The sequence below is a fragment of the Bos taurus genome, chromosome 15 (assembly GCF_002263795.3).
Source record: "Bos taurus isolate L1 Dominette 01449 registration number 42190680 breed Hereford chromosome 15, ARS-UCD2.0, whole genome shotgun sequence".
Classification (NCBI taxonomy): domain Eukaryota; kingdom Metazoa; phylum Chordata; class Mammalia; order Artiodactyla; family Bovidae; genus Bos; species Bos taurus.
In genome coordinates, this window is record NC_037342.1 from 54,982,886 (window position 1) to 55,000,313 (window position 17,428).

The 17,428-nt window shown below is 47.4% G+C and overlaps 1 protein-coding gene across 1 annotated transcript; it reads left to right on the plus strand.

The window, feature by feature from the left end:
- Window positions 1-1,154: 1,154 nt before the first annotated feature.
- LOC509658 (monoacylglycerol O-acyltransferase 2) lies at window positions 1,155-13,795 on the plus strand. The gene is given in 4 exon segments (NM_001104970.1): window positions 1,155-1,277; window positions 6,257-6,435; window positions 9,330-9,392; window positions 12,550-13,795. Coding segments are annotated over 4 exon segments (582 nt in total). The 5' UTR covers window positions 1,155-1,186; the 3' UTR covers window positions 12,799-13,795.
- The last annotated feature ends 3,633 nt before the right edge of the window (window positions 13,796-17,428 follow it).

A 17,428-nucleotide genomic window follows, 5' to 3' on the forward strand; every position in this document is an offset into this window, starting at 1 on the left:
TTCCAAGGCACCTAGGCCATCAGCCATGAAAGGGAGAGTCATAAGCACTGGATGACCAAGATATTCCCTGTGTGACCACTTTGCAAAGCTCTGTGGCTATGTGGAGACTGTAGCCTGGCCAGGTAAGGGGAAGTTAAGTTCAGTTTTAGACAGGCTGTGATGGAGGTGCCAAGCAGACTGTGAGTGAGGATGTCAAGTACCCACTTACATAGTCAAATCTGGAGCTTGTGGGGAAGTCAGGGCTAGAGATACAGTTTGGAAGTGTTCGTCCTGAAGACAGATTCCATGGCAATGAGCCTGGAGGAGGTCTCTGAGGCGGGGAGGATGGAAAGAAGAGAGAAGGTCCAAGGACTGAGGGGACAAAAGGGCCCTGAAACACTTAGCCCGGTGAAGGATAAGAGACTCTGTGGAGACCCAGAGGTAGACGGAGGGGCAGGAGGGAAACCAGGAGAGCGTGGTGTCCACAGATCAAGTGGTTTCAAGGAGGAGGGAAGAAACAGTTGTGTCTGAGGCTGCTGAGAGGTCAAAATGAGAGCTGAGAATTGATCACTGGATTCAGCAGTGTGGAGGCCAGTGGTGAACTTGTCAAGGGCAGTTCCATGGAACAGTGGCATCTGAAGTCTGGAAGAGAGAGGACAGAATGGAGGAGAGGGCATGGGAATCAGACGGCTCTTCTGTGAGTTTTGCTGTTCAGGCAAGCTGAGGAAAAGGTGGCCAGAGAGGAGATAGATAGTGGGGCCTGGAGATATTTATATGGGAGCTCATAATTCCTATTTGTAAAGGGGAACCGTGGACCTGGCAGGTGAACGGAGATAATTACTGCAGCCAAATAGTTGTGTAAGTGTAAAGAGTGCAGGCTTGCCCTATACTTGCTGCTTCAATTGCCTAGTAATGGGCAAGATTTGAGCAAAGGTGATCTGGCAGATAATGTATTGCCTGAAGAGTCCACTGCACTTCTCTTTCTCTGTAGTAAGTTTAATGAGGCCAGGTGATTTTGAATATTTCACCTAGGATACTGCTCCCTGCCAGGTAGATGCAATGAGATTCTACAGCTGGCTGGAAATCCACCCACAGTCTCCCACACTCCCACAAATGCTTAACAAGCTCTGGCAGCAACAAAAACCAGCAGGTGTCTCAGACCACAGCAGAGCTCAGAGAAGCCTCCAGAGGAAGCAGAGGAATCAGCATGGTGGAGTTTGCACCTTTGTCTGTGCCACTGGAACGCAGACTGCAGACCTTCGCGGTCCTGCAGTTGATCTTCTCTTACTTGGCCCTGTGTAAGGAAAGCTGAGATGGATTTGGGAGGCCATGGGCACCTGCCGCTTTGGGTGTACATGGTTCATTGATGGGGGAAAGATACAGGTCCTAAGGTGGATGCTGAGCTCAGTGCCTGGGGATCACCTGGGATAAGGGACATCTTGCTCACGTGGCCTGAGGGAGATTTGCCAACGGGAGTGTGTCTGACTGTCTGCCCACCTCAGCTCAGCCTGGGACCTGGGAGTTTCCAGAGGAGGACAGAGAGTCAAGTAACCTTGGGCCTGGAGCTAGAAGGATTGCAGCTGAGAAAAGGCATCCAGACCCTCTGATGCCAGGAACAGTAGCTTGTACCTTGACCCTTATCTCAAGGACAAATGGGATCCCCAGGAGAACTTTAGGTACAGGAGTGACAAAGTCCAATCTATGGGAGACAAGCTGTAATTTTCGGATTTTCTGTGTTGGGGTGTTGGGGGAGACAGATGACAGGGAGCAGCTGTTAGCAAATCAGATTGGGTCTGCTTGTGGGAAGAAGCGGTAAACACAGTAACGCTCCTATACGGACACTGGGTTGTGATGAAAAAAGTGTAGGCTTCATTACAGGAGCCAGTCAAGGAGTCCAGAGAGTTAAGGCTCAAAATGCCTGAGAACTCTTTGATTACCAGGGAACGGTGTCTAAAGACTGGGTGAACTAGAGATGCTGGGTGCATGATCAACTCCTAGAGAATCGTCTGATTGCTTGGTGGTGAGGTAACTTGGAGTCACCATCACCAGCCTTCTGGTTTTCCCTGGTCTGAGGTCTATGGGCTGGTGAGCAACTTCTTCCACCTGCTGGGAGTTCACTATCTGCAAAACCGCTCAATGATGAGTCTCAATATTATCTATGGTTCTTGGGAACAAACTAAAAATCTTTGAATTTGTGGAATGGTTAAATGTTATTTATTTTCTTGATTGGGACTGTTTTCTTTCTCTGTTTATGATTTCTCTTTATAACTTTATTTTTGAAATTTGGTGAAGGCTTAGGAAGCTGAGGATTTTCTACAAATAAGAGGTAGGCAGAGGACATGAGGGATCTTTTCCAGGGAGGCTGCATAGGTCTTGCTTAATTACAAGGTCACAATCTACATCAGATGTCACCTCATAGACCCATGATTGAAAACTAGCCCCCTGATTGTTTTTGTGTTTGTATAGCCCATGAGCGAAGTATGGCTTTTGCATTTTAAATGATTTTGTGCCTATGCAATATCCTCCACATTGCCTCTTGAGCCCCAGTGTCTGAAATGCTTACAATTTGCCTCTTTAAAAGATTACTTCTCCTGGTCTAGGGAAGCTGGCAGTGGGTGGAGAGAAGGGGCTCTTTTCCAAACATATTAGGAGATGAATCTACGAGGCAGAATGTACAGGCCATCAGGAAAGTAAGTTTTCCCAGGAGGCGAGTAAATATTGCACATATGAGCAGATGGTTCATGCTGGCCTAGCGCAGTTCTTTGGGGAGGGGCAAAGATGTGGCCAGAAAGGTCAACTGCGACCTGTTACTCAGGACTCAGGCCCCAGCAACAAGTACTTTCCAGTGGGCTACTTGTTTAATCTGTTTCTTTCCTGTTCTCTAGAATTCACACACTCACGCAGGAAGGTAAGCTCCTTTCAGATAGTTGGTCTTGTTCTCATCTGCATCTCCATCTCCTAGAAGAGTTGATGTTGCTAAATGCTTGTTGAATGAATGAATGTTGGGATCATGATATGGACATGATAGTAGAATTGAAACCACCACTCATCCCACTAGCTTTCTGTGTGAGGTTAGCCCACCTCAACACCCTCTTTGGGTCTCAGTAAAGTGGGGTTTTGCATCTTTTCTTCTTGGTGTTATGAGGGGAAAGAAGGTGTTTTCTTTCTTTAGGGGCTGAAAATGCACCCAGGTTAGGATTTTGCCTGCTGACAGTACTTAAAGGAGAGGCCAGAGTGAGGGAGATGTTTAGATTGGCGGGGTGGGGGTGGGGGGTGGTGTCTTTCTGATCAAGTAGAAATGCCCACATTTTAAAATTCTTTTTTTGTGTCTGAAAAACAAATGCATGCTATTTTAACACATCGAAACAAAATGTGTGTTCTAAAAGTCAAAGATTTACCCCAAATCCTACCCTACAATGAACTGCCATTAACAGCTAGGTTATATTCTCTTGACCTGAATGGAAGTTCTAATTTCATGGGTACAGAGGTTCAGTTTATGAAGATGAAGAGTTCTGAGATGAAGGTTGATATAGTTACACAACAATGTGAATTAATTTAATTACACCAAATTGACTCTCAAAAATCATTTCATGTATATTTCCAGGAGGGGGATTTCTGGGTCCTATTGTGTTTTAATAGTTTTATAAGAAATCTCTATACTGTTCTCCATAAGGCCTCTTTCATGAGCCCATAATTTGGAAGGAGAGAATCTCCCCAATGTTCATAATAGCACATTTACAATAGCTAGGACATGGAAGACACCTAAATATCCATTATAGTAATGCATAAAGAAGATGCCATAATACAGGCAATGGAATATTACTCGGTCATAAAAAGGAACATATGAACGTCATTTTCAGTAACATGTATGAACCTAGAGATTGTCAAACTGAGTGAAGATAGCCAAAGAAAGACAAATATCACATGATATCACTTATATGCAGAATCAAAAAGAGGTACAGATTTAGTTATTTACAAAACAGAAGTAGAAAAAAACATGTGGTTACCAGGGGATAGGGGGAAAGGATAAATTGGGAGATTTAGATTCACAACACTACTGTATATATAATAGATAACAATAAGAATCTGCTGTAAGCACAGGGATCTCTACTCAGTGCTCTGTAATGATCTGTATAGGAAAGGAATAAATTAAAAAAAAAAAACAGAGTCAATATGTGTATGAGTTTAACAGGTTTACTTTCCTATACGACTGAAACTAATACAACATGTAAATAAACTATACTCTAAAAAGCAGAGACATTACTTTTCCAACAAAGGTCCATCTAGTCAAGGCTATAGTTTTTCCAGTGGTCATGTATGGATGTTCGAGTTGGACCATGAAGAAAGCTGAGAACCAAAGAAATGATGCTTTTGAACTGTGGTGTTGGAGAAGACTCTTGAGAGTCCCTTGGACTGCAAGGAGATCCAACCAGTCCATCCTAAAGGAGATCAGTCCTGGGTGTTCATTGGAAGGACTGATGCTGAAGCTGAAACTCCAGTACTTTGGCCACCTCATGCGAGGAGCTGACTCATTGGAAAAGATTCTGATGCTGGGAGGAATTGGAGGCAGGAGGAGAAGGGGACGACAGAGGATGAGATGGCTGGATGGCATCACCGACTCGATGGACATGAGTTTGAGTGAACTCCAGGAGTTGGTGATGGGCAGGGAGGTCTGGTGTGCTGCGATTCATGGGGTCACAAAGAGTCGGACACGACTGAGAGACTGAACTGAACTGAACTGAATGAAAACTTAAAAAAAATAATGAACTACCAAAGAGTCATTTCGATGACTAGTATATGGTAAACATATTTTACCATCATTAATATTGAAAGGACAAAACAAAGTGCTCCAAACAAACCCTGAAGCCAGCACCAGGAGGGCAGGAATTCCTGTCCGTTGTTCACGGCTTAACCACCAGCACCTGACAGGTTGGAGGTGCTCTGAAGAAAGCAAGCCTCTGTGAGCCCCAAACTATTTTGATTTATGCATTTTGCTAGTACTCAGACTGGGCTTCCCTAGTGCCTCAGCAGTAAAGAAACTGTCTGCAATGCAGGAGCCACAGGAGATGCTGGTTTGATCCCAGGGTCTGGAAGATACTCTAGAGGAGAGCATGGCAACTAACTCCAGTATTCTTGCCTGGAGAATCCCATGGACAGTGGAGCCTGGAGGGCTACAATCCACAGGGTTGCAAAGAGTCAGACACGACTGAAGCAACTTAGCACCCACGAATGCACTATTCAGACTGGGTCAAAAGTCCCCTCCTCCAGGAAGTTGGACATGAATGATAGTCCTGGTTTACCCTACTTTCAAGTAGACTACAGGTGTGGAATGGACTTCTTTATGAGTATGAGCAAAAGGTGTTCAGTGGAGGGAGTGGAATGGAGAGGACACAATATTCTCTAACAGTGAGGCTCAATTAGCATCAGATTAAAGACAGTCCCAAAGACCACCGTCAGTGGTTTTGACCTGAGTCAAAACCAGGATTAGCCTCTGAAGGGACTCAGAATCATAAGTCTAGGAGGAATTGCTCACTGGGGCTGTCTCTAGCCCTGGTGCAGTCCTGATGAACAGACCAGGCATGAGTTGCCCTCTTCCTCCCTCCTTCCTTCAGCAGGACAGAGCCTGGCAGCAAAGGAAAGAGCTCAGTAAAACTAAAGAACTTGGGAGTTGTATCAGCTGAGCGGCTTAGTGTAGCTGGAACATGAGGTGCATGTGATGAGTGAGACTGGAACAAGAGAGGGTTTGGGCCACCAGTGGAGAGCTTGAGCTCAGGCTGAGCTGCTTGAGCTGACCGTCAAAGTTATGAGAAGTCATGGGGGGACTTTAACTAAAGGGGGAATGTAGTGGGATTTATCTATGGAAAGATGGGCTGGGGGTAGACAGGAAGTGGGCTGGGTAGAGAGAATACCTTTTCTCTGGGGTTCTAAATATTGAGTACTGGAAAGAGTTCACCCAGTCACATCTCCGTTAGGCCTTTATTGAGCACCTGGTGACTACAGAGAGAAAAGGAGGTGGAGGGGGAAGACTCAAATGAATAAGCGATCTGGTGCAGTGGGACAATGCGAGTTTGAAATTAGGCCAATTGGTTTCAAATCCAGGCTCTCAATGTGACACTGGTGGTGTTGACAGCATTCTCTCCTCCTCGAAACCTTGGGAAGCTGGTCTCTTCCTCCTGGGAGAAGGGCTGGAATGGACAGTGTTGCTAGAGCTGGGTATATGGGGAGAGCTCGTTCCTTCATACCTCTGACCACTAATGGTTCCTGCTTCCCTTCCCAGACTTGGTCTGCTACATAGTCTTCATTGGCCTCCTGTTCACAAGATTCTGGATGATCAGTATCCTGTATGCGATCTGGTGGTACCTGGATCGAGCCACACCACGGCGGGGGGGCAGGCAGAGTGCTCTCCTAAGAGGTGCGACCATATGGAAGTACGTGAAGGACTATTTCCCCATCTCGGTGAGTAAGGGGCTGACTAGGGAGTGGTCAGGGCCATCGTCCCCACGTGTCCATGTGGAAGTGTGACTCTGTGTGCAGTGAGCAGAATACTGGGCTGGGAGACAGGTGATGGGCTGTCATCACTATGTGGCTAGAGGAAGAGTCAGTTTCTGTCTGATAATTGTTGTCCGACTTCAGTGAGGTGAGGCGATTATGAGGACTGATGAATGAACAGGATTTGAGGAACCTTGTAGGCCATGTAGTGAGGCACACTTATGTATCTGACAGGTGTAAATCCCTCAACAGTCTAAGTTTGGTGTGAAGGAATCTGTAATGAAAACAAGCTTTCAGAGCATCTGGCTGACACTTTATCAGATGATGACACTGATACCCTGATAGGGAAGAAGGTGTGAGTGAGGATACAGAGCAGGTTCTTTTACTGCTTCTAAAGTGTGTGCATTGGCTCTGAGAATAGAAACAGAGCAGAGAGCCCTCAGGGTGTATCCTGCCCCTGTGTATTTGATATGTTATGTGTCCTTGGACAGAGCTTTGCTCATTCGGAATCTCAGTTTCCCCAGGGATCCTCTAAACAGTCCAGTTCCTCCTCTTCTGTCTATCTCTTAATCTCTGATCTCTGGCTTATGGTACCTCGTGTCCATTTTGTACACTGGACCCTGGACCCAGGGATTAGTCCTTAGGGATGCAGGCCCCTGAACTTTAGTGAACTGACTTTTGCTCCATTCCTGAATCCCAGACAGGCTAAACCCTTGGATGTAAGTGGTTGTGATGGTTAATTATCTAGTGGGGACAGGAAGAGGAAGGCAATGTGGACACAGAGAGGTGCCAGGCAGGGACAGGTGGCCCTCTCTGGACACAGGAGAGAAGAGTGTATACAGTGACACCTCTAGGAGTGGACATCATAGGTTGTAATACGGGTCTGCAACGTGTCAGTTGTGTGACCTTAGGTGAGTTACACATGCTCTCTGAGCTTCAGTTTCTTCATGTGTAAAGTGGAGATGCTGCCACATACGTCATTGGGTTGTGTGGATTCCATGAGACATCAGGTGATCCTGGGGCTTCTGAGGACAGCATCTGGCTCTCCTGTCACCCCTGGAACTGCTGTCTTTTGCACATCTGGCAGAAAAACTCTGCTGAGCATCTCTGTGCCGGTCTTATCTGTGTCTGCTCTGTCCCTCCTGTATCAAGGTTTCTCCTCCAGAGTATTTCTTGCATAGGACACTATTGACATTGTGGGAAACATATTTGTAGAAATTTCATGAGCACAGGGTTCAGGATTGTAGGCCCCTGCAGTCCGCTGGCAACAACAGATGCAGACGGCGGGCAGTACCACCGAGTGGCTAGCAGAGGGAGAGATGACACGCACTTTCACCTCCCTGTCCTGAACTGTCCCTCAGTCCTGGACTGAGGCCTGCAAGAGGCGCTGTGGCTCACAGAGTCTGGACTCTTGTCACCTCCCAGGACAACTTCCAAGTCATCCACACACCTTAACAGAGCAGGCCCTGCAGGGATCTTCGGTGGCCGTGGATAGGGGGTTCAGGGAGTCTCTACTGGAAACAAGAGTACAGCCTTAGAGTTGTCGGGTGTTTTGTTCTGAGGCCTTACTGAAGATTGTATTCAGAGATAGCCTCTCAGAAATCTCTGAGGAGCTGTTCTAAAAGGGAAGGGAGAAGTCAGTACTTATGGGGCTTTGTTGGAAAAAACAAAACCAAACTAGCCATGTAGCTAAACATCAAAAGATTACTGCCAGTCAAAAAGCAGACGTTTCCAGTTAATGATTTTCATGCTTTTCTACATATGGGGAGATACAAAATCTGGGCTCACTGCAGTATTTCCTATGATGTGCATCCTCACTCTCTGTGACCAGTATCCTGTTTTCCTCCATCCTGAATTCCTTTTAAGGCCCATTGTCAGTTGCAGCTGCAGTGGTTGCTGACTTGAAGGCAGGCAAGCAACATTCCTTGTGCTAATAATTCTGCTGGGGTACTCCACTCACAGTCCTTTGCACTGTGATTCTATGAGCTAGAGCCTAATGGTAGAGTTTCTAGAGAATTGAGGAGACTAATCTGAGCCCTGGAGCTTTCTAAATGCATCTTATGGGCTTCCTAAAGAGGTATTGGTGGAGAATCAGGCAGTGTTCCCGGAGGACAATTGATTCCCCCTCATCCTGAAGATCACTTCAGGAGCAGGGTTTCTGTGTAATATATCACTATCCAGGAACAGCAGTGTCTACACAGGCCAAGCCCTGAGCAGAGGTGCAGTGCTGTGGGCAGGCTGTGACCTGGTGTTAGGAAGTGCTGCAGACTTGGCAGGACACCTCCCTGACCCCTCTCCACCCACACCTGCAGGCATCACTAGAGAGTTCATGGGCCTCCTCCCAACCTCTACCTTCAGCATCCTGGGGTCTCTTACACTGAGTCACAGGGACTCAGCAGTCCAGTTCTTTACCCGGGACAGAACTCTAGATACCACAAATCTGGGTGAGAGGCTCACTCCCTCCCATGATGACTCCTTCATTCTGGTCAGGCTCTGCCTGACACAAGGTCTGCCTTCACATGGGACAATGGCTTGTCTCCAGTCTTCTTCCCAGGAGTCCTACCTCTGCCTTGGGCACGGTTCTTCCTTCCCAAGCAGGTGGCACTGGCGTCATCCATTCGTGGCACTGTGTTCTCCGTCTCCATTCCATGGTCTCCCTGAGTATCTCCTCTGCTTCATGCTTGCACCAGGGACAAGGACCCTCAGACAGGCCATCTCACCACAGGACACTCAATGGGGTGTGATGGCACTGGGCACAGGGGGCACATAGAAGGTCAGCACAGAAACTCAGCAGGGAGATCGGAGTGGGGTTTGGAGGGGAGTGGGTGCAGCCCTGATTCACCAGATTGCTGTCCCTGCAGCTGGTCAAGACTGCCGAACTGGACCCCTCCCGAAACTACCTCGCTGGCTTCCACCCTCATGGGGTCCTCGCCACTGGAGCTTTTGCCAACCTGTGCACGGAGGGCACTGGCTTCTCCTCTGTTTTCCCAGGCATCCGCTCACATCTGATGTTGATGTACTGCTGTTTCTGGGTCCCTGTCTTCAGGGATTACGCCATGTCTACAGGTGAATTTTCCCTCTCTTTCTATCCCAGGACGATAGGGGCTCAAGACATGAGGAGGGATTTTTAAGGAGGACGGCCAATTGTTCTGTACTTCTTTCAAATGAATGTGTAGTAGACAAGGAGATGAGACCCAAGGAAGCATTACCTGCAGCTCTGTGCTCAGTGGTGACCTCGGGGGGATATTGGGGAAAGGGGTAGTGATCAGTGCCGGTCATCAGGGCACTCCCAGCTGGGGAGTGGGGGATAGCCCAAGTCACATACTCCCGAACCATGCTTGCCCCCTTCACAATGTACGTGACCGCTTTCCTCTCTCCCCAGGGCTGGTCTCATCAGATGAGGAGAGTGCTGTTCAAATTCTGAGCAGGAAAAGAGGCGGCAACCTGCTGTCCATCGTTGTTGGGGGTGTCCAGGAGTCACTGAATGCCAGGCCTGGAGCCTACAAGCTGGTGCTGCGGAACCGCAAGGGCTTCATCAGGCTCGCCCTGACGCACGGGTATTGGGAAGAGGGCTCTGGGTTCAACTGGAGATTGGCAAGGATTGTAGTTTAGAGGGAAGACTGCAGAGGCAAATGTAGATCCTATTTTGGCTGGCAGGGTCTCCTTTCATTAATAATGAAGATTGTATGTTGGTGATAGATGCACTGCCTCAGGCCCACATACCCAGAGATTCTAGAAGGAAGATTTTGTAACTAAAGAGATTACATCTCAAAGGTCATATTGCTGAAACCTTGCATTACATCAGAGATCTAGGAACTCTGGGAGAATGGAGCTTGGGACATAACTTAAAGCTATTCTCCTATCTTTAAACATATGTGAAGAATACAAAGCTAGCTGGAAGAGATTTTCCCAGAATGTCTGCAGATGTTTTATATCTGGAAGGACTCTCAACAGTACTCTGGTTTGTCTTATGATCCTGTAACCAGAAAGGGTTAATCTTGAATTTGTGCTGGACCTGCTTTTGTGACTTTAACCCTCATCTGCAACTTTTGTTAATGTAGGAAGGCATAATGAATGAGCTGCCTAAGGAAGATAACCTGAGTTGCCCTCCTGTAAAGGATGTAAGGAAGTGAAACTCTCACATTCTCCTGCCTGAGGCTCCTCATTCTAGGGGGCATTTGCAAGGATCAAATAGTCTGTTTAGTTAGTTTCCTCACCTATATCCCAATCTATGATCCATAAAGAACTTGGCAACCTGGCCCTTTAGCATGGTTATTTGGAGGCACTAGCCTGCCATCTTCTTGGTCAGCCACTCCAAATAAAGTCCCTTCCTCGTCCCAACACTTTGTCTAAGATTCACTAGCCTATCTTGTGACAAGCAGAGTGAGCATGGACTCAATAACAATCCAAGTGCCAGTCCTTGACCCTGAGAAGAGCCATGACCTGCTTGAAGTTATAAAAGAAGCCCTGGCAGGTCTAGGAGACACCCGAGGCCTCCTATTTTTGTCCCAGGGCTCTGTCCTCTGTTCCAGTTCCTGCTCACTAGGTCCCTTCAGGAAGCTAGGTGACCAGCTTGTGCCTTCTTGCCCCTCCACACACCCTCTCTCCTGTCTCCCTCTAGGGCAGATCTGGTGCCGATCTTCTCCTTTGGGGAGAATGACATCTATGACCAGGTTGAGAACTCTCCTGGCACCTGGTTGCGGTGGTTCCAGGACCGACTTCACAAGAGCACTAAATGCTCCATCCCGCTCTTCTATGGCCGTGGAGTCTTCCAGTACAGCTTTGGTCTTATGCCCTACCGCCGACCCATCACCACTGTGGGTGAGCCTAGACCCGGGCTGGGAGGGGAAGGGCTATTGTGTAAGAGGCCTGGGCTTGTGCAGCAAGGAGACCTGGACATAGAGCAGTACACCCTTGACTTTGTGGAGCACAAGTTCTAGAGTGTGAAACAGACACACCGGCAAGTAACCCTCTGAAAGGCAGTCCAGAATGAGAAGAGTAACAGGGGCACAACGGCCAGTAGCCTCTACTGATCACTGTGCCCCTGCCTGTGTCAGGCACTGCACTGGCTCCTTACATGCAGCGGCTTAGTCTTCCCAACAACTTGTGAGGAGGGACTCTCATCCCCATTTTATTGATTGCAAACACAGACCCACAGAAGATAAATCACTTCCAAGAGATCAGCCTGCCCTTGGTAACAAAGTTGAGGTTTGATAAGGGTATTTGACTTTTTATTATGCAGGAGAAGGAGGGTATAATTCTGACCACAGGGTCTAATGACAGTAATTGGAAAAAGTGGATACAAGGCCTTTGCAGTTCTGTTAGAATTGTGTGTAAAGTAGCAATCAGCAGTCTTTGAAGGAGAGCCAGAGGGATTTCCTTGTAAATAATGGGCATGGTATTCCATAGACTTAGCACCATCTTTCAACTATTTGCTTTCTTCTTGAATTCCAACTAGTTCCCAATGGCAGTACTAATAGAGCTGTTCATCTCCACTCACCCAGTCATTTCTTTGTCGAGTACAGGCAACCCCCTCTACCAAATTCCCTTCGTGTTGTGTGGTGCATATTCATGAATGTTTATAGTGCTGCTACCACTAGAGCATTCCCAAGAGAAGACACGGCAGCTGCTTTCTGATCCACCTTCTCCCATAGATACAAGCTCTTCCAGTCATGGCATCTGAGAATCCCAGATTCAACTTTCCCTGAGGCTAAGCGCACATCCCCAGTGTTTACTGGTACTGATTTTTCCTGGCTATGTGACCTTGAACAAGCTATTTAACCTTTCTGGGCCTCATTTCCTCAGGAGTCAAACAGGAATAATACCAGGTTATATCCCCATAGGATTATTAGGATAACATAAGAGATAATGCATGCAAATGCCAGCTGGCTGTATTGTTGATATATCAGAATCTTGAAGTTGACCCAACATCTTAGAAGCTGTAACACAAAATAGAATTGAAAGGGAGTGAGTTAGAGTGCTTACCTGCTCAGAAGACCATTCTAGTGGGAACACCAAGATCCCTGCACCTTCAGTGGTTCCTACTCTGTATCACCACTCACCTCTGTGTCTTGCAGTGGGGAAACCCATCGAGGTGCAGAAGACACCTCATCCCTCCCAGGAGGAGGTGGACAGGCTTCACCAGCGCTACATAAAGGAGCTGGAAAATCTCTTCGAAGCCCACAAGCTCAAGTACAACGTCCCCAAAGACCAACACTTGGAGATCTGCTGAGCACCTCCCCAGAAGAGGGGCTCCTCCAAAAGGCAGGGCTGGCCTTAGGGAGGATGGAGGGAGGTGCTGGAGTTTACGTGAACAAAAATATGGTTTAATGTGTTAAGCACTGATACTGGAGTGTTTGTTAAACAGTCAGCATCCCCATGAATAGAGAGAGCCAGGAGCTGCACAGCAAGGGTCCCACACTACACAGCACCTGCTCCCTGACATCCCTCTGTGTCCCCACACTGCCCTAAGGGACTTGCCCTTGTGAGAAGATCTCCCACCAACATACAGGCTGACTCAGACAGCCTGAGGAGCACAGGAGCTGTCAGGTATAGTAGAGAGACTCAGCGGCCCTCAGGATTGGGCAGAGCTGGAGTCTCCTCCTAAAAGCAGGCTGCTGTTGACCTGGAACAAGTTCTCAGACATCATTACCCACAGGGGACAAAGGACCTGCTGGGGCCTAACCTGGTGACAGTACTGGATGGTAATGAAGTGATAGTTGACAAGGGGTCAGTCAGCACAGATCTGTCAGCAACCACGTGGGCTGGCCAAGCCTCTCCCTCTCAGGTGGAATGGACTTTGCTAGGGTCAGAAGATGGGGGAGGTGGGAGTGTGGGAGTTGTGAGAGAGCAAAGGCAGAGAGGAGGGAGCGGTCAGAGGGCATGTGGGTTAGACTTTGTCTAAGAGTCAGGGTCAAGGTGAGGTTTAGGGAACACGAGGCTAAGGTTTAGGCCTTTGCGCAGCAAACTTCTATGGAGATGGGATTGGACAGTGCAGACAGGGTCCCTGAGAATTACTGCCTGCTGTCTAGGGGACTCCTGTCCTGTCCAAGGGTTAAGAATTCATCTCCAGGAGGCCTTGGAGGTGCTTGAGCTGGAGCGATCATGGACCAGATAGAAGGGCAGTGGATACCTCAGGCTGGACTGAGTGTGGGTCTTAGTGACCCACAGCAGGGCAGAGTCAGCTGCCTCTGCAACTTGCTGTGTGCTGGGCTCTGGGTGGATGCTACACTGAGTATCTCAGTGTGACTAACAGTGACCTTCTCTTACAGATGAGGTTCATATCAGAGATTAAAGACCTTTCTAGAATCCTGGTTCCAATATGAAACCTGTCTGCCCAGGTGTTCTGCTCTCACCTTGCCTACTATCTTCCCAATCTTGGCAAAACTGTACATTGAAAACACCAGTGGCATCAGCTGGATACACACTTCCATCTACATGACACTATCTGCTGGCTGTATGTCCCCTCACAATACTTATTCCCTCCCATCTTCACCTATAAATGATTCATCCATAACTGAGGGTCCAATCAATGCCAGCTCTTCCTCATCCTTTCTGTTTATAAATACTTGGAAATGGCTTTAAAAGATCTGAGATGGTTTGTGTCAAGCACAAACTACATATGGAGTTTTGTTAGATTCCATATCTTTCTCTCACACTCTACCAGAGAGCTGACCTGAGAGTTTCCTTCTTCTACAAGTTGAACTGGTGCCATGTCTGTCAAGTTACATCCTTAGTGAGAGAATGAATAGAAACAGATGGGCAAGAAGTTTCCTTCTCTCAGCTATTTTATGAGGGGCCCTGAATTGAACGAGAACAGCATCAAACCCTGGTCTTATCATTAAATATCAATGTTCAGTTCAGTTCAGTTCAGTTCAGTAGCTCAGTCGTGTCCAACTCTGTGACCCCATGAAACGCAGCACGCCAGGGCTCCCTGTCCATCACCAACTCCCGGAGTCCACCCAAACCCATGTCCATCAAGTTAGTGATGCCATCCAACCATCTCATCCTCTGTCGACCCCTTCTCCTCCTGCCCTCAATCTTTCCCAGCATCAGGGTCTTTTCAAATGAGTCAGCTCTTTGCACAAAGTGGCCAAAGTATTGGAGTTTCAGCTTCAACATCAGTCCTTCCAATGAACACCCAGGACTGATCTCCTTTAGGATGGACTGGTTGGATTTCCTTGCAGTCCAAGGGACTCTCAAGAGTCTTCTCCAACACCACAGTTCAAAAGCATCAATTCTTCTGTGCTCAGCTTTCTTTATGTCCAACTCTCACATCCATATATGACCACTGGAAAATCCATAGCCTTGATTAGACGGACCTTTGTTGACCAAGTAATGTCTCTGCTTTTTAATATGCTGTTGAGGTTGATCATAACTTTCCTTCCAAGGAGTAAGCGTCTTTTAATTTCATGGCTGCAGTCACCATGTGCAGTGATTTTGGAGCCCAGAAAAATAAAGTCAGCCACTGTTTCCCCATCTATTTGCCATGAAATGATGGGACCAGATGCCATGATCTTCATTTTCTGAATGTTGAGCTTTAAGCCAACTTTTTCACTCTCCTCTTTCACTTTCATCAAGAGGCTTTTTTAGTTCCTCTTCACTTTCTGCCATAAGGGTGGTGTCATCTGCATATCTGAGGTTATTGATATTTCTCCCGGCAATCTTAATTCCAGCTTGTGCTTCCTCCAGCCCAGCGTTTCTCATGATGTACTCTATGAAGAAGAATTAAAAGGGCCATCTCCCTCAAAAGGTATTAAAAATGTTAGAAATTCTTGTTAGAATTACCCTAGATTAATGGGAAATATTGGAGAAGGAAATGGCAACCCACTCCAGTGTTCTTGCCTGAAGAATCCCAGGGGCAGGGAAGTCTGGTGGGCTGCCGTCTCTGGGGTTGCACAGAGTAGGACACGACTGAAGCGACTTAGCAGCAGCAGCAGTGGGAAATATTACCTCAATATGTTATGTTAAAGGTCCAGATTTTTGTACTATTTCTTTTTTCTAATCTACCATGGACTAAACTATTTTTAATTTTTGTTTTTGTTGTTGTTTTGGTGCTAAATTGTGTCTAACTCTTTGTGATCCCATGAACTGTAGCCCATCATCCTCATCCATCTATGGGATTTCCCAGGCAAAAATACTGAACTCGGTTGCCATATCCTTATCTAGGGGATCTTCCCGACCTAGCGTCGATCCTGTGTGTCCTGTATTGGCAGGCAGATTCTTTACCACAGAGCCACCAGGGAAGCCCATCCACTTGAAAATACAATATAATTTACCCGAGAAATGAAAGCAAAGGCAAGCCGTTTAAATCCAGTTTTAAATTATTAGTTTCAATACACATAGAACTACTGTGCCACATTTCTCTATGGTTTCTAAGCAGTTACTCTTCATCTGTGTACTTACCTTGTCAGGAACCAGTAACAGGCAGCTTGTGGGCAAGGCAGGTCCTCAGACCACACAGGAGCCACACTGCCCCAGGAAGTATGGTGCTGCCTGGCTGTTGGCCTGCAAGGGGATTGTGAGGTGAGGGCCACAGAACCCCTGGTGGACTGCGGGCACTGTACACTGGTCAGTCGGGGCCATCATCTTAGCCCCTGATACCTGGTAGGATGAAGAGCTCTGGGAAGGGAAGTGTCTGAAGTCACACACACATGTGTCTGAAGTCACATAGCTGGAAAGCGACCGATGCAGGACTGGCCTCATCTCTCATCAGGGCTCTTCCAATCTGCCTTGAGGGAGGGCCCTGGAAAATGCCTCTCAGATGCACCTTCAAGAAAGAGGGATGGTCCCAGTTGCAGAGCTGCCTGCACAGGGTCAACTGATCCTAAGACAGATCCAGGCGGGATGTCAGCCTCGGTCACTTTAGCCCAAATCAGGACCATTCTGATGGGCCATTTTGGTTTATGTTTGCCCTCTGCACAATTCCACTCTCTTCCTTACTCATAAATTTTCCAATAGGAAGAAATGCAATGAATGTTCACCATTTGTACGATCATTTGCATGGTTACCATTTGTGATGAGGAAATAGAAATCAATACCTTAACCTGATATCATTCTCAGTTCAGTTCAGTTCAGTACAATCGCTCAGTTGTGTCCCACTCTTTTCGACCCCATGAATTGCAGCACGCCAGACCTCCCTGTCCATCACCAACTCTGGAGTTCACTCAAACTCATGTCCATCGAGTTGGTGATGCCATCCAGCCATCTCATCCTCTGTCGTCCCCTTCTCCTCCTGCCCCCAATCCCTACCAACATCAGAGTCTTTTCCAATGAGTCAACTCTTTGCATGAGGTGGCCAAAGTACTGGAGTTTCAGCTCTAGCATCATTCCTTCCAATTTGCCTTGATTCATGGAGCTGACATTCCAGGTTCCTATGCAATATTGCTCTTTACTGCATCGGACCTTGCTTCTATCACCAGTCACATTCACAACTGAGTATTGTTTTTGCTTTGGCTCCATCCCTTCATTCTTTCTGGAGTTATTTCTCCACTGATCTCCAGCAGCATATTGGGCACCTCCCGACCTGGGGAATTCCTCTTTCAGTATCCTATCATTTTGCCTTTTCATACTGTTCATGGGGTTCTCAAGGCAAGAATACTGAAGTGGTTTGCCATTCCCTTCTCCAGTGGACCACATTCTGTCAGACCTCTCCACCATGACCCACCCGTCTTGGGTGGCCTCACAGGCAGGGCTTAGTTTCATTGAATTAGACAAGGCTGTGGTCTGTGTGATTAGATTGACTAGTTTTCTGTGATTATGGTTTCAGTGTGTCTGCTCTCTGATACTCTCTTGCAATACCTACCATCTTACTTGGGTTTCTCTTACCTTGAACGTGGGTTATCTCTTCACGGTTACTCCAGCAAAGCACAGCCACTGCTCCTTACCTTGGACGAGGGGTATCTCTTCACCTCTGCCCCTCCTGACCTTGAACGTGGAGTGGCTCCTCTCGGCCCTCCTG